Genomic DNA, 26117 nt, shown 5'->3' on the forward strand with positions numbered 1-26117 from the left:
TTTTTTTATTAATTAACTGCCTGCCATAACTCTAGAATACCTTCTTAACTGTTTGTTTGTTCACTGCATCCTCTTTGATTATCTCGTCATACAGGCCAACGATTGTGTAATATTTCCTATAGAGGATGAAAAACAATTTAGTCTTATCCTCTAGCATAATTGGTCCAAGTTTCTCTTTTATTGAAAGTTTAGAAGGATTTTCTTCAGCTTCACAATGACGTGACACTACTAGTAATAGAAGTTTTAGGACTATTGTCAAATTTAAGAAAACTCTCTTAAACTTCCCTGGAAGAGACTGTAAGATCTGGAAGAACTTTCCTAACCAGTTTCTAGCTCCATGTCTCGACCCTTGTTTCTCGAGAACTCCACAGCCCACACACTTCCAGAACCAGGTACCACAGGACCACACTCACACCACGATGACCTCCTGGCCCTGCACCTCACATCACAGTGCCAGGTGAGTCAGCAGAGTGGGTGGTGGGAATATTCCGGGAAGCCATCCCTACAGCGAAAATGGCTAGTAATAACTTAACCACATGCCCAAGTGACTCCAAACCACATAAATAGATACCACTAATTCCCAGCTAAATATATCCTTAACCCAACTTCCCTCAGCTAGATCCCAAAAATGGCCATTGCCATTCCAACACCACCCAACAAAAGTTGGACAGAAGGCAAGTCTAGTGAAGATCAGATAATGATCTTCACCGACTATGGTGACAGGTATCTTCCTTTTGGAAATCCTGTAAAGCACACACCCATGGGAACGTGACATGAGCGCCGGTCAGAACACTCTGCCCATGGTACCAACTGACGGCCCGGGACATTTGTTGCCACAGGAATCAAAACGGTGTTGTCACATTGGACTCAGCACCAGTTCCATTATCCACACATTAAGTGACATAAATGTGGGGCAAGGATGGTGTGAGCTTTACTTTGCTGCATGGCAGAACTAGAGAGAACCTGATGCCCATCACTTGAGAAAAGATTGTCTTATGACAGCTTAGCTCTCCCTTTCACTACCTTCTGAAAGTGACTGTCACAAAGCTAAATCTGACCTGTTCTTCAGAACGCTGTAAGAGTATAAGAGGCCCCTCCTCTTCCCTTGCTCCTGTCAGAAAGCAAGCTCAAAGGATAACACCGGAAGTCATGCAAAGCAGGGACCCCTCACATCCCCGCCAGAGTTGAAATTACTTACCAAAAATCAGCAGCCCAGATCTCATGCTCGTTAGACCACCTATAAAGCTACTCGGAAACCATGTTAACACAGATTTGCCCCACGATCCTCTGTGCACGTGGGGCACTGAACACATGAACACAGCTGGAGGAGGGACACTATGACAGCAGACTCCATGAAGAAAGGCGTCTGCGCCCGGCATGTCTTACCTCATCGTACATGAACTGAAGCGTCAGGGCCGACTTGCCAACCCCTCCACTGCCGACCATGATCACCTTGTGAAGGGCCAGGGAGCTCTGGCTCTTACTCTTGTTTGCGGCCATCCCGCTGGTTGTCTAAGGTCGCGACACACGACCAGAGGACCCGGTTGAAGAGCTGCCAAGGAACAAGACAAAGACTCAGAGGCAGTTTGATGTCTACCCAACTGAAAGAAAATGAAGTCCGTGTGCACCAGGAAAGCCTAACCCAGACATTCCAACAGAGAAGCAAAGCTTCTAGGTGCCGGGCAGAGATGAAACGATCCCTCCAACAACCCCAGAGGTCATTTACCATAGCAGAGCCAGAGAGAAAGTAAGACAGAGAGGGAAAAAATGGCACCCAGTGCCTGGATCACTGGGGAGTGTGGGGAGGACAACCGGACACTAAAAATCCTCAAAGGCGCTTCTCTGAAGTGGAGAGACCAGAGAGCTCTGAGTCCCACCCTTCAGATCTCCCCCCAAGTCATCTGGTGCCACAGACAGCACTCAGGGACCTCAATTTCGCCTGCTTTATTCTCACCGCTCACTTCCCCTTGTGCCTCTGCCTCCCGATACACACACTCCCACAGCCCCCAACGCGGGCCACAGAGGTACTCTGGAAGGAGATCAGTAAATGCAGTTTTTGTGGCACACGATGGAGCTAAAAGAAAGAGAACGAAATTATTTTCTTCAAGTGTATTTAAAGTGGTGAACCAAAATGAGTTAAACTGGGGGCCCCTGGGTGGCTCAGCTGGTTGCATCCGGCTCTTGATTTCAGCTCAGGTCATGATCTCATGGTTCATGGGTTCAAGCCCTGCATCAGGCTCTGTGCTGACAGTGTGGAGCCCTGCTTGGGATTCTCTCTCCCTCTCTCTCTGCCCCTCCCCCACTCACACACGCACACGCACACATACTCTCTCTTTCAAAATAAATACACTTTAAAAAAAATGTTTTGGGGCGCCTGGGTGGCTCAGTTGGTTAAGCGGCCGACTTCGGCTCAGGTCACGATCTTGCAGTTTGTGAGTTCGAGCCCCACATCAGGCTCTGTGCTGACAGCTCAGAGCCTGCAGCCTGCTTCGGATTCTGTGTCTCCTCTCTCTCTCTCTCTCTCTGTCCCTCCCCTGCTCGTGCTCTGTCTCTCTCTGTCTCTCAATAAATAAACGTTAAAAAAATTTTTTTTAATAAAAAAATAAAAATAAATTTTTTTAATAAAATGAGTTAAGTTCCCCTATAATGACCATTGATCAAAATCAGTTTAACCTCCTCAGATGTGAGATAAAAAGAGGAGGGAATCCCAGGCACTGTGGGAAGATAAAGTATTCCAAATATGTAAATTTAATAGTAAATGGAATTTACTTTAACTCCAGTACAAATTTTTACTTTAACCAATTCGTATGAGAAAGCCTAGTTCATATATGCCACAGAGTAAAGAAAGGACGCAGGCTGGGGCATCTCCTGGGCCTGAGCCGGGGTCTGCCATTTGTGAGCTGCGAGACTTAGAACTATTTGAGTTCTCCGAGCCACAAAACCCAACCACCACCTGCCTTGCAGGATTCTCCTGAGGATGAAAGACCTAAGCACAGTGCCAGGCACCCCCTAGGAACTTAATAAAGGTTGGTTTCCTTTCCAGCAGACTTGAATATCCTAACAGTTAAAAAAAATCTTTTTTAATGTTTTTATTTATTTTTGAAGGAGAGAAAGACAGAGCATGAGTGGGGGAGGAGCAGAGAGAGAGGGGGAGACACAGAATCTGAAGCAGGTTCCGGGCTCTGAGCTGTCAGCCCACGCGGGGCTCAAACTCACGAACCGTGAGATCCCAACCTGAGCCGAAGTCGGACGCCCAACCGACTGAGCCACCCGGGCGCCCCATTAACATCCTAACATTTAAAAATTTTTTCCAGGGGCGCCTGGGTGGCTCAGTCGGTTAAGCGTCTGACTTCAGCTCAAGTCACGATCTCGCGGTCCGTGAGTTCGAGCCCCACCTCGGGCTCTGGGCTGATGGCTCAGAGCCTGGAGCCTGCTTCCGATTCTGTGTCTCCCTCTCTCTCTGCCCCTTCCCTGTTCATGCTCTGTCTCTCTCTGTCTCAAAAATAAATAAACGTTAAAAAAACTTTTTTTTTCCAATTCCAATATGGCAGGCTCCTATTTCCATTACTGCTGACAAAGGAACTTGACAACATCCCCACTAGAACAATAAATTAACACACACAGTACACACATAAATCATCCATTGGTTGATTTATAAATAAAACATTGGTTTAAATCAGTGGCTTCCATCCTTGGCTGCACAACAGAATCCCCTGGGGAGCCTTGAAACCATTCTGATGCGGCGCCTGGGGGCTCAGTCGGTTGAGCGTCCGACTTTGGCTCGGGGTCATGATCTTGCAGTTTGTGGGTTCGAGCCCCGTGTCGGGCTCTGTGCTGACAGCTCGGAGCCTGGAGCCTGCTTCGGATTCTGCGTCTCCCTCTCTCTCTGTCCCTCCCCGTCTTTCTGTCCCTCCCCCACTTGTTTTCTTTCTTTCTCAAAAATAAATAAACATCAAAAAAATTAAAAAAACAAAACAAAACATCCTGATGCATGGGTCCCACCCCAGAGAGTCTGATGGAATTGGCCTGGCATGTAGCCTGGCATGGGGACTTCTAAAAGCTTCCCAGGTGATTATAGTGGACACCCAACGTTGAGAACTTCTCTTACATGTACAGCTAAGCTCAAAAGAAAGGAAGAAATCCCCAAGGTAGGGTGAAAAACGTCAGGGCTCTGAGAGCTGCTGTTCCTGCAGTCTTCAATAGCTGCTGTTCGCAGTAACTTAGGATTTAGCAAACACACAGGGCTGAGGGACCAACTGCCCAGGCCAGGTGGGAGTCAGAACTGACACCTTTTCTCAACTGAGAACAGAGAAGCCAAGACGCTTGGAGGAACACACCTTCAGGTAAAGAATGTGCTAGAAAAACATTTGTTGACCAACAGGGGACAATGACAGAGAAGCTCATCTGACTGAGCCCCAGCTGCATGGAAGTGTACCCAGAAAATCTGTGACCATGGCACTTCTCCAAAGCCAAGAAGTTAACATAAAAAGCAGTCCGAGTCTGGTCGCAGTGCTGGAACACAAGGCAGAGTGACAAACAAAACCTCTCTGGGGACACAACATGCAGTAAGACAGATCAGGGTACTCACAGCTAAAATCCACAGATAGGAGCCCACAGCTCCAACCTACAAAACACCTAAGAAAACCACCATACGTGGTAGTTCACATCCATAACAAGTAGGGCTTTTCAGACAGCTATTATAAAAAGTATAATTTGAGCATTTTTAACAAAGGCAAAATCAAAATGCTAGAAAAACAACATTATCAAAAGACCAGGAGTTGAACAAGAACCCTTTGCATGGCTAACATATTTTAAGTATTTAAAACAAAGAATAATAAAACCATAGGGAAGGAGGAAAGAAAACTATTGATTTTTTCTCCACCTATTTTTGGCTTATTGGTTGGAGCCCTGCAGATCTGACAAAAAACAGAGTAACAAGAGAAAAACAAATGGAAGCGTATCACTGTGTACATCTCACTAACACACACAATTCAGTGATGAGTAACTCAAGGGGGTGGTCAGAACTTCAGCTTACATCGCATCTTAACAAAATAATAATAAATTTCGGAGAAGTGACAAGACGAACAAAACAAAAGAAAACAAATAAAGAAACAAACAAAAAACAAGACTTTGCACTTCTAGGGGCAACAAAGCGTGGGAAGACAAACACTATCTAAGGGAAGTTGATAGATGAGATGAGGGCTAGTGAGTAAGGTGTGCTAAGCAGGTTCCTCTGGTGCCCTCTCGGGGCTGGTAGGAGCCTAGAGCTGTCTCAGGTGATTCAGAATAGCCCTGCCCTTCCTGGTAGGGGTGCGGCGGAGAGGCAGAGAATTTTATTTTGGTCTGTTTTCAACTGTCTTCAGCTCGAAATAATCCTGTGTCAAAGTGGCATATTTGGGGGTGGCACACTCCAAACCCCTTCAATGCTCAGTAGAAAACTTAGGAAATATCTAAACCATCTTTCAAAGAGAAAAAAAAAAATCACTTATGATTCCACCACCCAGAGATATTTGCTTATTAGCAGTAGATTTCCTGCCAGTATTCTAATCTATATAATCCTATATTTAAAACCTATTTAAGATCATAGTCATGTAGTTTGGCATGTTACCGCTCACGTATTATCTCCATCTGTCTTCTTAGAGCAGACTGAACATAATGAAATCCTTCCTTGATGATTTAAGGACCATCAAGGCTGCTGCGAGTAGGATCGCATGTCTGCCTCTGCTGCCCCCTTCCCCCCCGGACCGTTAGTTTATTGCCTATGCCAGGCCTTCTTTCCACCACTCCTTTTCTAATTATGTGCCTTTTAATAAGTGTTCTAAGCAATTAACTGGATAATTAAGCACATTTGAATTGTGACTAAAATAGAATAAATGGGGTAAGGCGTGGGCCTCCCCTAAAGGCTTCAGTTTAGCAAAGTGAAACCGCTTTTGGCCTAATTTCTGGTCCACCAGTGTTCCACAGAAAGCAAATCCTGGAGCATGAGGCTGGGACCTCCGGACCATCCATGTGTCTCACAATCGCTCCGAAGCAACGTTGCTTCTGTGAATTATTACAGTTGTAAGAAAATGGAGAAAGAGTTTTCCAGGTTGGAGTAGGGGAGGCTTTCAAACCCACGTAGACATCTATCTAATTCTGAGCTGCTATTTTCAAAACACAAAGTCAATCTCTCTAGAAGAAACCATAATAAGTGAGCTGAAAACTATTCAATAGGTCCAAAGATATTTGCCAGAGGATCTGTGCTCAAAGCTCAAAAACTGAAATAACCATGGTGGCTATTTCCAATCCACACGACTGCGTTGGTCAACTTCACCCGATGAAGGGAAAGACAGGATACAGGCAGAAGGGCCAACCAAGTGCCCAGCAGCAAACTGATCCTGGAAACTGCAAACTCCTGACCTCGGGGCTCTCGACATTGGGAATAAATAATATTTGTTTAAGCCACTGTTAGTCTACTAATTGTTGTTGTTTTTGTTTTCACTTCTACCAAAAGTGTTCCAGAAACAGAGTCATTGACTCAAGAAACTCCAAGTCTAGTGGCTCAGACAGATCACAGCGCAGGTAAAACAAATCCCACGGCAGACGTGAGATGCGAGGGGTGCTCTGGGAACACTGAGGAGAGACATCTAAATCACCCTGGAAAGTCGGGGAAATTCTCCCAAAGGGAGCAACACAAGACCTGGGATTGATTGATTGATTGATTGATTGATTTTTTTAATTTTTTTTTCAACGTTTATTTATTTATTTGGGACAGAGAGAGACAGAGCATGAACGGGGGAGGGGCAGAGAGAGAGGGAGACACAGAATCGGAAACAGGCTCCAGGCTCTGAGCCATCAGCCCAGAGCCTGACGCGGGGCTCGAACTCATGGACCGCGAGATCGTGACCTGGCTGAAGTCGGACGCTCAACCGACTGCGCCACCCAGGCGCCCCAAGACCTGGGATTTAAAGACACCAACTAGACAAAGAGAGGAAGAGAGATGCCAGGAAGAAAACAAATCAGCACGGCTTAGAAAGCGTGTGTTGAAGATTTAATGTTTGTGATTGATACGCGCAGCCAATAAATGTGTTCTAAAAAATAATACAAGTATCCTTTTTCCCAACAGTTTGTTGTGAAAAGTTTCAAACTTTCAGGAAAGTTAAAGGAACTGCAGGGTGCGTCCACGTACCCACCACCCAGATTCTCCAGTTTGCGTTTTGCCCCACGTGCTTTACCACAAACCCCGTCAACTGGCGTCTCTCTCCCTACCCGTCAATCCGTCTTATTCCTTGCATTTCCATGTAAGCTGTAGACATCAGGACACTTCATCCCTGACTTCAGTGTAGACACCCATTTTTTTACAAAGCAATCATATCCACCCCCACCGCTCGCCCCACTGCTGCCTTCACTGATAATTTCAGAACTCTCTCCAAGCGGTTTGCAATCCTCCTAAATCACTTCAATGAACTCATGGGTTCATAGCCAACACATGAAGCTACAACATTGATCTTCCAAGAGGGGAATTTGGGTCCATAACACCACGTCCTGGCATGTCTCTCCCTTTGGGCCAGAAGTCTCTTACAGGGCACTTGAGAAACACAGCAATGAACACCCTTCACTACGTCTCTACCTAGTAACAGAAAAGTTCTGCGGTTAGTAGATCCATTTTTGTGCAAAAAAAACTTTTAAGTGCTACTTTGTGCCAAGCTGTGGGCCTCTGCCCTTAGGAAACTTAATCTCTAAGGAAAGACATACAACTAAAGTATGTTAATATAATTTCCCACATGCGGTGATGAAGATGGTGCAAAGTATAATGGAAAGCACAATGAACTCTGGAAAAAAAAAGAATCAGGAAAGGCTTCAAAACTGAGTAAGAGTTCACTCAACAGATGGGGTGATTGAGGGGCGCTTTCCAAGCATAACTCAGAGCACAAGCAAAGGAACAAAGGCATCACACATCACAGTTAGTACCAGGTACCACATAATATTGAAGCATAAGGTATGCAGTGGGGAAGTGACAGGGTGAGGAGTCTCCAAAGACACCCATGTTCACCTACAAATGGACCTAAGATGCTATCTTAAGAAACATACCCTGGAGAAAATGGGAAACTATTGTGGGGTGTGGCCTCCAGCCCAAGTTAGCATGTAAGGCACTGAATCTGTAAGAATAAACACACATTCCCTGGGGCGCCTTGGGTGGCTCAGTCGGTTAAGCATCCGACTTTGGCTCAGGTCACGATCTCACGGGTTCGTAAGTTCGAGCCCCACATTGGGCTCTGTGCTGACTGCTGAGAGCCTGGAACCTGCTTCGGATTCTGTGTCTCCCTTTCTCTTTGCCCCTCCCCAACTTGTGCTCTCTCTCTCCCTCTCAAAAACAAATAAACATAAAAAAAAAAATTAAACACACACACACCCATTCCCATACAGAAAAACAAGACATGCCAAACTAAAAAAAGCATCATTCATATGGTTTGGCAGGCAGGCAAGGGTTAGGGAGTGCTTTTTCTATGTCATATTCTATGATACATTAATTTGAGATAGGGCCCTCTACCACTCAGCATTAATTCAAGACCAGAGCACATTCACTTGAGAAGTGAAGTTTTTAAAGCAGATCACAATATATAAATCACGCAAATGTGTGTTAGGAGGTAAAGAGCAGTTTCTAGACTAATATTCTGGGCTAATATAATCATTAGTCTTTTATTGAACTGAGGCTAGGAGAAAATAAGTTGGTAGACAGAGTAAAATGCCACCTTGTCTGTATCACGGGAATGTCAAAAAAAATCAAATGACAATTTGAAAATGCAGAGCAACACTTACTCAGTCCTCCTCATAAAATTCAAGTGTCCTAGGTAGCACACGTCCACAAAAGCACATGGGAAACTCTCAAATACTATCCACATGCAAAGAATTGCACTTAGCACTTTTTTAGTATAACTTTAAGGTAACCTAGATACTACTAATAGGGCATAATCATAATACCTGAGTCTCCCAAAATATTATCCATGTTTTTAATCCTCTCTATAACAATCAAAAAAGGAGGACAATCCTAAATCTGGGACAATTTAAGCACCAAAATAATTAAGGGCACTAATGAAAACAGACCACTGAAAAATTAGGAATTCGTGAATCCATACCTATAATAAATGTTAAATAAACAACGGAAGAGGGAGGACTCTTGCTTCCAGGAGAACGCCAAAGGCAGACTGACACATTATAGAGGGTGCACCTGAGTTGGAAAATCAACATTTATATGGAAACAACTTCATATGAAAGTTCATATACATTCAAACAATTCATATGGAAAATCAACTATCATAGTAAAGATTGGTTCAGGCAAGAATCATTAATAGATGCTAAATCTACAGGGGAGATCTGGATGAGGAACACGGTATTTGCATGGTCTTACAGTGCCTCCGTACATTACTTATGAATCAGAATCTGCATGTTAACAAGCAGAGCCCTATTACGTGTCAAGGCAAATCCATACCACTTCCTGTTACAATCCAGATTAGAAACAATCTGATCTAAATTAGGGTCATGAAGAACTCTCCCCCAAAAGACAGTGCTTTCAAATATGAAGTAACACAGGAAACAGATGGACCGCAGGGATTGTGAATGCTGAATCATGAAAAAGGAAAACGCCATGACACGGTCTACCCAGTAGATGCCATTTCCATTGGTGCTGAAATCGACATGGAATCTTCTTATTTCTTAGCATCTAACGCCAAATTAGTAAATAGCTGTACCCAATAAAATGAGGGGCTGTACACACGAGTATGCCAGTGTGTGTTGACAGCACCTCCCTTCCTGCCCTGAGTCCCCAGATCATACTAGTGTCTTCTACTGATCTGTCATTCTTCAAATTCAAGCACAATAATTTCCATATATTCACCCTGCACTTTTTTTTTTTAATTTTTTTTTCAACGTTTTTTATTTATTTTTGGGGGGACAGAGAGAGACGGAGCATGAACGGGGGAGGGGCAGAGAGAGAGGGAGACACAGAATCGGAAACAGGCTCCAGGCTCTGAGCCGTCAGCCCAGAGCCCGACGCGGGGCTCGAACCCACGGACCGTGAGATCGTGACCTGGCTGAAGTCGGACGCTTAACCGACTGCGCCACCCAGGCGCCCCCACCCTGCACTTTTAAAGTCTTCAGGGGGCGCCTGGGTGGCTTGGTGTCTCCCTCTCTCTCTGCCCCTCCCCTGTTCATGCTCTGTCTCTCTCTGTCTCAAAAATAAACAAACATTAAATAAATAAATAAATAAATAAATAAATAAAGTCTTCAGAAATAGGGGTGCCCTAAGTAAATGAGAAACAAAGTTCTTAAAAGACTGTCTGTCTTGGGAATTCATAGAATTTTACCAGACAGGACAAAATAATAAAGATTTAAAATGACGTGCTAACTTCAAATAACGAAACACATGGAAAGAAACAAAAAAAGCGATTTTGATTTGAAAATGCATTCTTGGATTTTCACGGTTCATAATAGAACAGAAACTTTAGAAACCAGGATAAGTTTTTTTGTATATACTTTACCAGATTCTATCAATACCTAAATTTTAATTTTTACTAAATCAGGTTTGTAAGATTGGGAGTACGTTTGCAGCAACCCTTTGCAATCCTAGCTTGAATCATCCATTGAAAACAAACAGATTAGCCATGTTACATCATAAATTCCAAGTGAGATGCTTAGCTTTGACGGGCACATTCACAGGACTGAATTATCACGAGAGCCTCTATGAAGTCCTCCAGCACTCCTCCAAAATAAAAAAGCAGAGGACCACTTAAAGTGTTAAGTGTGTTAAGAATAACAGGCCCTTTGGACAAAAGGACATTGGTAAAAAGGACTTTAAAAAAAATTCACTAAATAACATACAACTTTTTCCAAATATCTCACTTCAGTTACTGTCAGACTAGCACCCTTTTTCTAGAAACTGCTCCCCTCTGCCATCTGCATGGTTATTACAGGACAAGGGGTGAGGGAGATAAGGCATGTCAGCTCAGTATGTGGCCCTACCCCCTGGGAGAAACTGACTGATCCCAAGGAGGGCACCTGACCCAGGCCAGGGTCTGGGTACAAAACCAAGCAGCTGGGTCCAGGATGGCTATAGCTGGGGCAGGGAGCACCCGGGGCAGAAGTAAGAAGAGTAGCAGCCCTGTGGTCCTTTAGACAGTGTGTTGCCCTTCAAAGAGAAGTGCCTGCCGGTTGCTGGAATTTAGGGATGTCAGACTTCTGCTTCTTTAAGAGATGTCGGACATTTGGAATTTTATGTGAAACTCCCTTTTTCAATGTTAACAATTAAATCACTTTTGAAAAGCACTGTGAGCAGACAAAGCATGTCTGCAGGCCACTCACTTTTGCAAATTGGCAGCTATGTTTTTTGCCAAGTAGTGAAAGCACCAAGAGAGACAGAGCCTGAACACGGAGAGGAAACACTGGGACAGTCCTACCAGCATTCAGGGGGTTGGTTCCCGCTGCTCCTGAGTCCCAGCCGCATCCTCGGCCCCTTCCTTGGCTTGGTTTTCCATTTGTCCGCTGAGTCAGTGACACACACTGGTGTCCACCCAATAAATCCCCCTTCGTGGTATGAGCTCGTGTACCTTACATTTCTATCACTTCCAACCAAGTGAGTCCCAACTGACTGTACATAATGGCTTTGAAAGTACACATACAATTCAAGTCCAAGGAATCAGATCCAGGCAGGGCCAGGGGGAAAATATAATGACACAAAAATACTTCATTCTGAATGAATAAGGCATGAGCACTACATATAGCAACTCCAGCTGAAGGTGTTTCCAGGGAATTCAAATATTCTGTCCCTTATATGATTAGGACTCTTGCCCACAGTGAAGGAAACTCCAACTGAAAATAGTTTAAGCAAAACAATTATTTATCGGCTCACCTAATGGCGTGTCCAGGAACAAAGCTTGCTTCAGGGGCTCAGATGATGTCTCCAGAACCCACTTTCTCCCCACAGCCCCCCGCCATCCCTAGGCTCCACCTCTCCAACCTCACGGCCTACTACTACCGCCTCTGTACCCTCCCAACCCTGAGCCTTTCCACACTCATCATTCACAAACCCAATTCCTTCTAGAACTTTCCATTTAAAGGTCACTTCTTCAGAGAGTGAAGGACCTCCACACTTCAAGTAGACCCTCTCTCAGTCTCCATGTCAGCCTCTTGGCTCCCTTCACTGCACTGATCACAACTTGTAATTCCTTTCTTTTTCTCCTTCCATGCTTTTTGCTTATTTCTTCCGCTACTCTTAAGGCTCCATGAGGCCAGGAGCCAGGCCTGCCCTTTTCCCTCTTATACCCTTGTATGACAGGAATATTTCCGTTCTCATCAACCTGAAGAACATAACGTTTACCCAAACTATGGTCATCATAAAATCTAGAATACAGGGTAAACTTAACAGTTGGATTCATCTGGGGCACCTGGGTGGCTCAGTCGGTTGAGTGTCTGACTTCAGCTCAGGTCATGATCTCACAGCTTGTGAGTTCGAGCCCCACGTCAGGCTCCGTGCTGACAGCTCAGAGCCTGGAGCCTGCTTTGGATTCTGTGTCTCCCTCTCTCTCTGCTCCTCCCCCACATGCACTCTGTCTCTCTCTGCCTCTCAGATATAAAGAAAACTAATAAAAAAAATGTTGAAACAGTTGGATTCATCTATATCTTACTTCTATTACTTACTGTCAAAAGCCTAAAAAATTTAAGCCATTATTTCCTAACGTCAAAAGCAAAATTTGGCAAATAGGTAACATTAATTTCTACTTTTTAGGCTTTGCGAATTTGTCACTAAAGACTTTGACTCTCTTAAGGTTGGCATTTAAGTGTTTATTTGAACTTACTATGGGGTTGTCATTATTGGTTATGGCCCAGGCCCTTAAAACAGAGATTGCCAGGTCATTAAGCAAACATGTTTCAGAGTAAATAAAAACCTGTAGCTTTAGGGTCTGGTGTTTCAATACAAAAGCCAAACTCCCTACACTTACACCAGAGACACCCTTTCCAAATTAGAACAACCTAGTACTCCTAAGAGTCTCATCATTTCACCCGCTGATTTAAATAAGGAATCCTGAGAGGATTTATGATCATTTGATTGTTATTCAATTGGCAGTGATTTTTCGGACGGACCATCTCTCCTATGACTTTGCACTGTCAGAAAGAGCCACAGGCCCTTGCCGGGCCGGGCGGAACGTGAATGGCTAAGCGACCCGAATAACCTGGACGTGGCTCGGAGCACCTCAGCTCCAGGTACGGCAGGCCACCTAGCGAAGGATCTGTATGGGTCAGCTAACAATCTCTCCAGACACCAAGTCACTTGAGCTGCTGTTCAACTTCTGCTACATCTTTCTATGAAAGGAACATACTCAGTCTTAACTTCTCTGTTTGGCAAGTTTGGATTTTCTTATTGCTCTTCACTGAACACGGCATTCCAGGAGCGACAGTCCTGGCAAGAAACAACTGAAGTCCCCACGGTTCTCAGAGGACAGTCTTTCTGCGCCCTCAGCCTCACCTGCACATACTAACTTAAAGAAGGAAACTCCTTTTTCCCTTCCCTTGAACAACTGCTATTGTCATTAGCACTGGGGGAGAGAATATTTTTGTGCTGTCATTCATGTATGACTCAGTTTCCAGGTCCAAAAAAGCAAGGAAGTTGAATTAAATGATCTAAGTTCCTTTCCAGTCTTTGCTGGTTTGTTTTTTTTTTCCCTGAAACTAAATCTGCAAAACAACTTAAGGTACTGCTCCTGAGTGCCTAAGGAAATTTGTTTTAGGTATGTCTGCTCCCTGATGAATATCTCTTTATGCGTTCTCCCGCCAACAAAACAAAACAAGACAAAACAAACCCCATAACTAAATTAACAAAACAAGCGAAAGTCACTTAAACAAAAACCAGAAAGCTCTGAAGTCACTCATCATAAATATTCTGTTTCCAGGCTGTACCCTTATGTACATGTTATTCTTTCTGCCAGGATTGCCCTTCTTCCTGATGGAGGATCGCCTATAATTTAACACTCAGCCTCAATATTTCCTCTACCACCTTCTTTGGTCTCCCCCAGCAGAGCTGACCCTCCCTGAGTAGGTTCCCCTGCCTGTCAATACACCTACTGTTGCACTGAAATAAACCAGTAATTTATTCTTAGATGATGTTTGTCTCTCCCACCACATTGAGAGCTGCCCATTCACCTTTGTGTGCCCAGTGTGCCTGGCACTTAGGAGACGCTCAGGAGTCGGCAGATAAAAGAAAAACAAGTTCTCCATTGGGGCTGAGAGGTCTGGTCTCAAGAGGATAAGTGGTAACTGGTGAACTTTGAAAGGTTAATTCATTTATATGATGACTTTCCTGAACTACAAAGCAATGGAACAGTGACAGGTAATTTGCAAGCTCTGATTTTTTTTTTCTTAAAGTATACAGTTATTTCTGAAACAAAGTCTTCTCCCACTATACACTCATCCCCAATGGAACCTGGGGATTGCTCTGGCCTTGGAGAGGTCTACCAATTTATCCAGACTCCAGCTCCTTCCACCCGCAAAGGCAGCCTCGGAGACATTAGAACCACTGCATGTCTCAGTCGCAGAAGGTCAAATTTGGAACTAGCATACATGTCCCTGTTCTGAACTACTCTCCCCAAACCAATCCTGCTTAGAGACGTTCTACTACTATTTCCACTTGTATGGCATCTACTAGTGTATCGCACGCACTCAGAGGGTGTAGAATTTGCTGGGTCATGTCACTAGTCTGTGGCGGGGCTGGAACGGTAAGCCCAGCAGTCTGGGTGTAGAGCCTACTCTTGGAGCCGTGACACTAGGCTGCTCCATCAGCAGACTAGGGTAGGGTGGGGAAGACCTTCAAACACGGTGTGAAATACTGGAATTTTTATCACTGACACAGAACTATGGATCAGAAAGCTCATTAAGGAGAGAGAGGCACAGGCAACTAACTACAGCACAAGTTCGAGGAGGAAATACACGACAGAAAGCACTTACTACATACCCCCCCGAACATACCCCCAGAAACTGAAAGCAGGGACTTGCACAGATTTGTACGCCCATGGTCACCGCAGCACTATTCACAACAGCCAAAAGTGAAAGCAGTCCAAGTGTCCACTGATGAATGAATGGAAAACAAAATGTGGTACATCCGTACAACAGAATACTATTCAGTCTTAAAAGGGAATTTAATCCTGGCAGAAGCTACAATGCAGATAAACCTTGAAGACATCAGGCTAAGTCGAATATGCCAGACACGAAAGGGCAAATACTATATGATTCCACTTACGTGAGGTACCTAGAAGAGTCAATTCATAGAGATGGAAAGAGGAATAGTGGTTGCCAGGAGCCAGGGAAGGAGAAGATGGGAGTTAGTATTTTATGAGCACAGAGTTGCAGAATGGGATAATTAAAAATGTTTTGGAAGGGCACCTGGGTGGCTCTGTTGGTTAAGCATCTGACTTTGGCTCAGGTCATGATGTGACCTCTGTCTCTGTCTCTCTCAAAAATAAATAAACATTAAAAAAAAATTTTTTTTTAATCACTAAAATGATGGAGAGGTGCCTGGCTGGCTCAGTCAGTAGGGCATGTGGCTCTTGATCTTATGGTTGTGAGTTTGAGCCCCACCTTGGGTATAGAGCTTCCTTTTAAAATAATTGCTAAAATGACAGATCTTATGTATATTTTACCACAATTCCTTAATTTTTTAAATGTTCATTTATCTTTAAGAGAGAGATAGAGCACAAGCAGGGGAGGAGCAGAGAGAGAGGGAGACACAGAATCCAAAGCAGGCTCCAGGCTCCAAGCTGTCAGCACAGAGCCCGACGCGGGGCTCAAACACACAGAGGGCGAGATCGTGACCTGAGCCAAAGTCAGATGCTTAACCAACTGAGCCACCCAAGCGCCCCTACCACAATTTTTTAAAGTAGTTATATACCAACTACAGTGTGAGAAAAAACAGTCAACTTGAAGTTTGGAGTCTGTCTGTGGGAAGCTAATGCCCTTAGTTAAGTTGCTTTCCTCGGCCTCATCCTCATCCGTAAAACACACAAGGGGTCTGTATCCGTGGGGTTGTTAAGATTATGTGAGAAAATATCCGGCTCTGAGTAGGCACTTAACTGACTTTTGAACATCATTCTGACAGTCTAGAAAGTCCTGAGAAAGACACTGGCCTACCAGCCAAACCTATTCGAAGGCGGGATAAGCTGTTGGTCCTTAAAGAAGGACGAGAATAGGGGAGCCTTCTTTGCAGAGACTCAGTCCTCTGCCAGCGGAGGTGACACCTGCCAGGACACCACACTGGGAGGGAAGAGGACCAGAGCACAATATGACTGGGTGATTCTCTCTACCACCCGGCCTGAACACCTGCCCCGCCTATCTTGGGGTAACTAGAGAGGAAAAACGGGACTTCCGCCTTCCTCTGAAAGGACTCCTTTCCCCCACCCTCCACAACCAGGAGAACACCAACCAACTCTTCAAGACCCCCCCACCTCATCCAAGAAGTTTCCGCTAGCTTTTAGCTTTCCCTGAGACTTTGCTGTGCCCTGGGGACACCATATCTTAAGTAGACACTATCTTCCTCTCCTGCCATGTGCCTCAGGGCCAGGAAGAAATAAGTGTCCTTCCTCCCTCCCACTTGTCACTTCCAGTAGAGGACATCCTTCCTCCAATACTCCCCTCCTTCCTCTTGCAAAAGCCCCTTATCTTCGAGGCTCTGGCCATCAGCTTCCCCCCAACCCTGCTGCCCTCAGGTCATCTATGGACGTCCTCACTGCCCTCATCTATTGGTGGTATCTGCTTCTGGTTCATAGACTTCCCTTCGACCCCTTTCTCCTGTTATCCCCCTTAGTGACTCCTGTGCCCATTTGGACAACTTGCCACAGAGCTCGGCCTCTCCCAAGTCTGTGTCCTCCTCTTCTCCAAAAACCCTTTCCTTCCTCCTACCTAACACTGCTGTGCTCATGCCCGGCACGTCAGCCTCAGAGGCGGCTGCCTCCAACATGTCTCCAGCCTCGGCCTCCTTCCTTCTGGCTGGGGCTCGGGCTCGCGTAAATACCCACTACCCCAGTAGCTGCTGCTACTACCACCGCGGTTCCCCGCCTGATGGTTACTTGCAAGCACTGGCCTAGCACTTTCTTTCTGTGCCTTACCTCCCCGGGCCCCACCTCCCTCCTTCAGGAGCTTAGATCTCACATTATGAAAGCCCTCTCGCTGGTACCTTCCAGCCCTGGCCTTTTCACTCCTTTCCAGCCCCAGCACCCGGCACGCATCAACGTCAACGCTGCTGGAGAGGGAAAGAGACCCTTGCAGCCAGCCTTACGAAACTTCATGTTAAATGCACTTACGACCCCAAACCAGGAACGGGGGCATTCGCTGCCTAGAAATTTTACTGATTCTCCCCTATGCCCTCCCTAAGCTCACGCTCTACAGATGACCTTACCTCACTTTTCCCAAACACAAGCCATCAGGCACAAACTCCCTCATTGCCCCTGCGCCAAATCTACAAACCTACCAGCATCCTTACCCACCTCCTCCCTGTCTCCCGCTGCACGAAGAGCACACTCCTGCTCGTAGCAAAGCCAAGCACTCCACATAGGCTTTGCTCCATGCGTCCCTACCCACCTACCCAAGAACAGCATTCCTGTCGCTGTCCCCTTTTTCCTGCCTCATTAATCAGTCTTTACCTCCGTAGGGGATCATCCCCAACAGCATACAGACGCGGTCGACTGAATCTTCATCTTAAACACACACACCCCTGTGATCGCCATCTGTCCCCCCCAGCTAGTGACACAATTTCCCTGTAGCCCTGGTTATCTATACCAATGCTTCTCAAACTTGTAATTACCTGGGAATCTTGTTAAAATTTATATTCTGATTCCGTAGGTCTAGAGGGGAGCCCAAGAGTCTGCACTGCCTACCAACTGCCAGATCGGTCCTGGCCCAAGGGTCCCACTCTGCACGACAAGGCCCTGTGTTTCCTTTCCTCCCTACTTCACTTACAAATTCCCTTCCAGCGCGGCTCCCTCCCCCAGCATAACTTCCGGACACTGGGCTGGTCAGGGTCACCCCTAAACCCCACGTTGCAAACTCCAATAAAAACTGTTCTCTTCCTGGGGCGCCTGGGTGGCTCGGTCCATTGAGCGTCCGACTTCGGCTCAGGTCGTGATCTCACGGTTCAAGGGTTAGAGCTCAGCATCAGGCTCTGTGCTGACAGCTCGGAGCCTGCTTCGGATTCTGGGTCTCCCTCTCTCTCTGCCCCTCCCCTGCTTGCATTCTGTCTCTCTCTCTCAAAGATAAATAAACTTTAAAAAAACAAAACTGTTCTCTTTCTCCTTTCCCATGCCCTCCGCTTTCACCAAAGAGCATGTGGCAACTGCGAGCCAACCCTGCCTGGAGAAGGGAAGGCCCGTAGCAGGCCAATTCAAAGACCCCTCTTGGGGTCTCCCTCCGGATCCTGTCCCTTCTGGCCTCTAGAGCACCACACTCCCCCTCACCCCCCACCTCCGGGGCTTGCTGTGTCTCTGGCAGCTCTCTGTCAGGCATCTTAGGCCAGGTCTTCCTCCTCTACCTGGCTCCTAAATGCCAGTCCGCCTCAGAGCTCCGTCTTCCCGCCCCTACGCTCCCCTTCAGTGACCTCATCCATTCCTGCAGCCCTCCACGCCACTCCCAAACTTCTAAAATGCAGCCTAGACAATTCTCCTGACCTCCAGACTCCTATCCCTGTGCCAAACTGCCACCTCTCCCCACGTGGCTGTCCTGCGAGAATCTCAAGCTTAACATTCCCAAAATAGAACTCTCGATTCTTCTTTCCCTGCTTCAAATCTTTTCCATCTCCACTATTAGTAGTAGTTACTCAAGTGAGTAGTTGTGCCCAAGCTATTACTAAAGCCAAAACCTGAGAGTCATCATCTTGGATTCCCTTTGCCTCTCCCCCAACTCAGTTCGTGACCAATTCTACTGGTTCCCTCTCCAAAACCCCTTTCAAAGTGGCTTATCGTGGCCACTTTAGCCCCTCTTCAGTCTATTTTTCACACAGCCCCTACTGTGAGTTTTCCAAAACCACAAATAAAAGTGGGCATAAAGCCCTTTATGGCGCCCCATGAATAAAATCCAAAGCCACTATTCACCAACCTCTCCCTGGCCAGCTTTGCCTTCTTTCAGTTCCACGAGCAGGCCAAGTGCTTTCCTATCTAGGATTCCTTTCACGTGCTCTGCTCCCTTCTTGTATTGCTTTTAGGAAGACCTGAAGCAACAGGAAGCAAGCAAGACACAGTCAAGTGACCGAAGAAGACCCCCGTGGCTGCCCGGAGCGGAAAGAAAGAGGTAGGGTCTGGTATGAGCCGATACTACACTGGGAAGGAAAGGGCCAGATCATTTGAGACCCCGCAGGCCCAGCACTGTAGAGACTGCAGACTTTCCAATGAGGGCAATGGAAGGCCACTGAAGTGCTTCCAGCAAAGGGGTGACATAATTAGTCCTGCATGTTGGAGAGATCACTCCAGTTAAAGTACGGGAAACCAGAGGGGCCAAGAGCAGATGTGGGAGGTACAGCAGGCCAGACCAGAGACAATGGGGGCCTAAGAGGAGGACAGTGGAGACGGGGAAAGTGGCTAGACTTTAGAACCATTTAGGAGGCTGTGACGCTGTGATTTATAAGAAATACACACTTGCTCCTTCAGATGGCCAAAATGTATTTCTCATGTATACTTAGTCTTCATCCAGTTTCTGTCTCGCAGCTCCCCAAACCCTTGGAATTTCCTGAAAGCAAAGAGCAACAGGGACATCTTTTGTTATAATATTTAAGGCTCTTGTCCTCAGTTCCTGAAAAGCCTCAGAGCCAAAAAGGTGGAATGGGTGTCGTGTTATTCATAACATGACCTTCCCACCACAACTAGGTTTGTGCTAATGAGGTGACCTTTAGACCACCTAAGTATGGGCACTGGTTGCCAGAGGAACCCACCTTGAACAGGGGGTTGGAAGTTCCAGTCCCACCCCCCGACCTCCTGGGAAGGGAAGGGGCTGCAGGGCAGTGATTTCATCAATCATGTCTCTCTAATGAAGCCTCCACAAAACCCCAAAAGGAGGTATGGAGAGCTTCCAGGTCAGGGAACCACGTGCCACGTGCGGGCCCCCAACCCCATGAGGCCAGAAGCTCCTTCGTTCAATGCCTCACCCTACGTAGCTCTTCATCTGGCTCTTGATTTGTCTCCTTTAACACCCCTGTAATAAATCCCTGATCTCGTGAATAAATGGGTTTGCTGAGTTCTGTGAGCCGCGCTAGCACATTAAACAACCCAGGCAGGGGGTCACGGGCACCTCTGGTTTGTGGTGAGTCGGTCAGAAGCACAGGGAACGATCTGGGCTTGCGACTGGCATCTGAAGTAGAGCGTGGTCCTGGGGGGCCAGACCCTTAATCTGTGGAATCTGATGCCGTCTCCAGCTGGTGTCAGAAAACTGCACAGTGGGGGGGGGGGGGGGGGGAACCACACACACGTACAGCCTTGGAATTGGGTCCAGAACCCCTCTAGAAGTTAAAAATGGCAGCACTTAATGAATGAGCACATGTAATTTTAGATTTTTAAAAAGGCTTAACACACAAGTATGAGTAGAGGTCCCACAATGACTACGTCCACTACTGATAACAGGATCAGCTAATCCACACTGGAAGACAGTCCACCAGTCCTTTCCTGTTGTTACTGGCAGACTGGGGTGGAAGGAAGGAGGGGGGGATGCCAGGAGAGGTAGGATGAAAGAAAAGAAAGATACTAGCTCACAAATTAGGGCAGTGGATGGGAAAAGGGCCAAAACGGGAAGAAAGGAAATGCCAGCTTTGCTGAGTTTCCAGGCGGCCTCATGACCACTCGAGCAACCTTCAACTGGGCCGGACTGAACAAAAGCCATTCTCACCACACTTAGTTTTCTGAAGTTACAATTTAACATGACTTGTGAAACCCCTCATTCCAAATATGCTTTGTGCAAAGGATATTTGTTATATGAAAATACTAGAATCACAGAAGAGAAGTTTTCGAGCTGGAAGGGAACTTAGAAATCACTGAATCAGGCTTCAGGCTCAGGATGCCTCTTCTCTCCACCGATAGATACTTTGGGAGATTTCATCTAGAAGCTAAAAGAATAAAGTCCTCCCATCCAGGTAGATAATTAAAAGGTATTACGTTTTGGGGCACCTGGCTGGTATAGTCAGTTAAGCACCCGACTTCAGCTCAGGTCATGATCTCGTGGCTTGTGAGTTCAAGCCCCCCGTTGGGCTCTGTGCTGACAGCTCAGAGCCTGGAGCCTGCTTCACATTCCTTGTCTCCCCCTCTCTCTGCCCCTCCCATGCTCATGTTCCGTCTCTCAATAATAAATAAACATTAAAAAAAATTTAAAGGTATTAGGTTTTAAAAAAGAGAAATGAAAAATTGCTGGCCAAATACATATTGCCCAAAGATTTATAATAATTGGAAGAGAGGGGCACAGATTAGGTTTTTAAAGATTTTTTTAGTTCCTTTGCCAGTGAATTTTATTTTTAAAAATACACAGATGATTAATGACTAATTTTAAGCTGTTCATCAAGGAGATCATTTTGGCAATAATTTTTTTTTTTTTTACCAATTTGTTTTAGGGTTAAAAAAAAAACTCAGCTGTTCCACTTGGTTTAAGGATCAGCTAGATTTAAATTTCTAATTTCCAAAGCTACTGCATATTTGGCTAATTAATTCTAGCATCTGACAATGAAAAAACAGAAGAACATAAAGTTAAAAGTAAAATATTAAAAGTTTCTAAAATGGTAAAAACCCTGGCTGCATTTTATTCTCCCATCATACATACTTTGGTAAGCATATGAGACAAAGATTTGCTCAATAATGTCTGGTCTAAACCTTCAAAAGGAAATCTGGTAGCCTCCAAGAATGTCCAGGGTCCTCAAGCTCTCCTTGTATAATTCCCTCCCACATTGTACCAGGTTTGGTCCATGTGTCAGTAGAAGTGAGGGTACGTCTGTCACCTCCAAGATTAGATACAAAGGTATCACACCTTCCATCTTGACTGCCCTCTTTCTCTCTGTCTCCCTCTCTCAGATCACTTGCTCTGGGGAGAAACTTAGTCACCACGTTGTGAAGAGTCCTACAAAGAGGCCCTCATGGTGGGGCACTCAAGCTTCCAGCCAGCAGCCAGGAGAGTGAGCCACCCTGGAAGCAGATTCTCCATCCCCAGTCAAGCCATCAGATGACTCCAACCTCCGAAGAGACCCTGAGCCAGAATCACCCAACCAAGCTGCTCCCGGATTCCTGAATTTCAGAAACTGTTTGAGACAATAAACGTCTGTCCATTTAAGCTGTTACATTTGGGCTAATTTATTATACAGCAGTAGAAAATTCATTCAAGACAGATGAACTTTAGAGGTAGCCAGCCACACAGGACCAAACCACTATATTTCCTTCAAGTCATGCCATTACGTGAAGAAAATACACGGACACACTATATATAAGATGCCCACAAAGCACTGGCAAAAGCAACAATGACAACAATGTCAATTAATCAATTATCAATTATCAATTAATGGCACCACTCTCTGCATTCAGATTTCAATTGTTTTCAAAAAGCACAAACTCCCCAAAGAGTCATCTACAACCACCATAGGGAACACTCACAAAAATTATAAGCATTCCCCCCCCCTTTTTTTTTAGAGTAACATAAACTTGAAATACCTTCCCTCTTTGACTTTCTGCGTCCACATTCTTGTCATGTTTCTCCCCACTCTCACCTGTCCAAAAGCTCATACACCCTCTTGCCTACTGGGTTCTCCGTTTTGAAACCTCTAAGAATATGTACATATATACGCCCATATTTGTATTCTTAAGTAACCGAGAGAACTGAGAAGTTAAAGGAACCAGCTCATGGTCAAATCTCCAAGGTCAGATACGTATCTGGTATTGCTTAGATCAGTGGGTCAGTGCCAAGTGGACAGCAGATACTCTATAAATGTTCATTTCCTTCCTTTTCCTTCCCCACCTCCCCCACGATTAGGAAAGATTGCATTTTCTCTGGTACTCTGTTTTCTTTGATTCGGACTTCTCAACAACATGCATTCTCTTGAAAAAAAAATTTTCTTCAAGTGCCTTGCATATCTAACAGCAGGGGTTAGTTATTTGCTCAGAAGCAACTGGATCCAGTGAAAAGTGGGACTCTTGCCTTATCATCTTGAGACAAGTTACACTGGGAACCTCAGAAGAGCTCTCCAAGATCTCTTCCAAAAACTGCAGCTCTTCGGTGTTATCCTGTCTCCAAATCTAGCTTTCAGAAAAGGTTTCCAACTTCCATAAATTTCATGAGTGGAGAGGGATTTAGTAACTGAATGCAAAGAGGCATTGTGGGATTGGGCGATGTGGCACAAAGGATTACCTCAACTCTGGTTTACAAATTTCCAGAGTCCCGAGCCATCTCCAGCCAAGGCAAGAACCTTAAAGAATTAAGGCAGAATTAAGAATTCAGAACTTTTCTACTTCTTCCACCTTTCACCAACACCCATTTAGATCCTATCTGACATTCTAATTCTTGTCTCCCTACCTATGTGTCTGGGTCCCATATTCACAAAGTCCTGGGAAAGCGTCTACCACTAGGGAAATCTTGCCAAGATCTCAGATACCCACTGTTTTCAGTGGGAAATCCCATGAATAGAAAAGGAAGTTAAGACCCAGATGCGATCAGAAGAAAGCAGTCTATGGGACAGGACTAAAACCACACATAAGGAGGGACGCCTGGGTGGCTCGGTCGGTTAAGCGTCTGACTTCAGCTCAGGTCATGATCTCACACTCCGTGAGTTCGAGCCCCGCGTCGGGCTCTGTGCTGACAGCTCAGAGCCTGGAGCCTGTTTCAGATTCTGTGTCTTCCTCTCTCTCTGCCCCTCCCCTGTTCATGCTCTGTCTCTGTCTCAAAAATAAGTAAACGTTAAAAAAAAAAATTAAAAAACCACACGTAAGGAATGTGTATCTCTGGCTTTATTCCCACCCCTACCTCCATTCCACCCCCACTACCACAAAGAACACCTTAAACATGCCCAATTTCGTGTACTCCTAACAGGTGGCATAACTATTTACCACCTTTTTACTGCCGTGGGGTCTCCAGCACACAGAGGTGAAAAGTCATGCTCAAGACCCACCACCAATAAAGTTTCAAAACCAGCATCACACCTAGGTCTTCACATCTTGCCCTCCTTTTCTTCCCAATATTCGACACCACCTCCCCAGTCACTCCCTTTCTGAGAACTTCCACGTTCTAATTCCACTGCTCCAGGTTTAGGGAATATTGCCTTCACCTGTTTTGAGCTTTGACCTCCAAGAATCTTCGTTGCTCTGCTGAACACAGGTCATGTGCACATCTAAAAGATACGCTATACTCTCTGACAATCAGTGCCCACTATCCATCTCCAAAACTTAAAAAGAAAGAAAGTTAGAAAGCTAGGCCAAAGCAGAAAGTTCTCTGTTCTACAAAGGGACGTCACAGGGGACGCAAATGAACAATCAGCCAAGACTCTTCCATGGGCAATTCTAAATTTTTTTTTTTAATATTCATTTTTGAGAGAGAGAGAGTGGGGGATGGGCAGAAAGAGAGGTAGACACAGAATCTGAAGCAGGCTCCAGGCTGCTGAGCTGTCAACACAGAGCCCCACGTGGGGCTCGAACTCAGAGACCATGAGTTCATAACCTGAGCTGAAGTCTGATGCTTAACCCTCTGAGCCACCCAGGAGCCCATGGGCAATTCTAAAGCAGTCCACCAGGTACAAAAACTTCTCCCCTGAAGGCTCACCTGATAACAATACCAAAGTTCCAATGTTTCCAAGATTCATCTGTAAATTAGCACAGAAAGGACACTGCTCAAACAAGCAGCCTGGGCACAGCTATCTCTGCCCTTAGCAGTTCTGAACCCACCCCGACACGGATAACCTTATATACCCGCAAGAGGGCAAGAAACGAGGAGTGGAAGCCTGGTCCAGCCACACAGTTCAAGTCCGTGGTACTTCCTATTAGAAAGCCACAGATGGTGGCAGTCCTACTATCAGAAAGGAACTGGAGCGGGATGGGGGGAGGGGGGGCAAAGAAACAACTCTACGCTCACTTGCAAGACAGGACCAAAAACAAACAGACCAAACAACTTCTGGAGCACCGCCCCAATTCAGTCCAAGTTCCTAAGGTACTAGGAAGTTTTTGCAACACTTACTACAGCTCTTACCCTGCCCACAGCGGCAACTAAGGTACTGAGGAAGTGGACCATACTCGGGCTGGAGGCCCTAAAGGGCAGGAAGTGGAAGCAGAGGCCATTTGTGGGAAAAGGGAAGGAGCGGCGAAAAGGGAGAGGCTGGGGCGCCGCCCCCATTTCCTCAGCCCCGGGCCGGCTGGGAAGCCGGGAGGCTCTCTCCAGGGGACCTGCCGTGGCCGAACGGGGCCGACAACCCCGTGTCGCCCTCCGCCTCCCTCCACAGACTACGCGCAGGGCGCGGGGGCAGGCGGTCACCGAGCGCAGGGCGGTGCACCCCACTTCCCCAGCCCGCGCCCCACCCCGCCCGGAGCGGGCCTGTCGAGGCACCGGCACCCTTACCTGGGACCCGTCCCGCGCCGCCTCGGCCGTCCGCACGGATCCCGCAGCTCTTAAGCCTGCCCCGCCCTCTCCTTCGCCTCCACCCGGGGCCGGACCCCAGCAGTCCCCTGCCGATTTGTCATTGAGCCTCTGGCTTGCTTCCCCACCCCCGAGCGCGCCCCCGGCGTCGCCTAGGCAACCCCGCCTCCCGGGAGAGCGCGCTTTCCTTCCGCTCTTGCCCTCCCCATGGAGGCCACGCCCACTAAGAGCATATTAGCCAATCCGAAGCGAGGCCCAGAGGCTGGGGAGGAGGGTTTGCCAATAAGAGGCCGCCTCAGTCGGGAGGGGCGGGCTCGGCACGCCTGCCCCGCCCACCTCTACTTCCTCCTGCTTTCCGCGGGCGGGCGGCCGGCCGGACTTGCTGCGCGTGACCGCTGCTGCAGTGGAGTAGAGCTGGTCTGGGGACTCTGGGCGTGGGCGGGTGGAGGGCGCTCCAGTCGTGGATTTAGGTCAGAGTGAGGCCAAACTAGTGGAAAGCAAAAGGGTAGGGAGGACCGATAGAGAAAAAC

At 46.5% G+C, this 26117-nt stretch overlaps 1 protein-coding gene across 2 annotated transcripts in view; it reads right to left on the bottom strand.

The window, feature by feature from the left end:
* The window catches only part of RALB (RAS like proto-oncogene B), a 43257-nt gene extending 17547 nt beyond the window's left edge, over positions 1-25710 (bottom strand). Inside the window, exons 1-2 of one of the 2 annotated variants that reach the window (XM_027056001.2) lie at positions 25570-25710; positions 1387-1552 (exon numbers count right to left, since the gene is read on the bottom strand). In XM_027056001.2, coding sequence (XP_026911802.1) covers positions 1387-1500 — 114 coding nt within the window. In that variant the 5' untranslated portion in view covers positions 1501-1552; positions 25570-25710. Of the gene's footprint in view, positions 1-1386; positions 1553-19107; positions 19199-25569 lie in introns of those variants that run through there. The other variant, XM_053214904.1, reaches the window with a different exon arrangement.
* Positions 25711-26117: the final 407 nt, after the last annotated feature.

This window comes from Acinonyx jubatus, chromosome C1 (genome assembly GCF_027475565.1).
Source record: "Acinonyx jubatus isolate Ajub_Pintada_27869175 chromosome C1, VMU_Ajub_asm_v1.0, whole genome shotgun sequence".
NCBI classification, from domain to species: Eukaryota; Metazoa; Chordata; class Mammalia; order Carnivora; family Felidae; genus Acinonyx; species Acinonyx jubatus.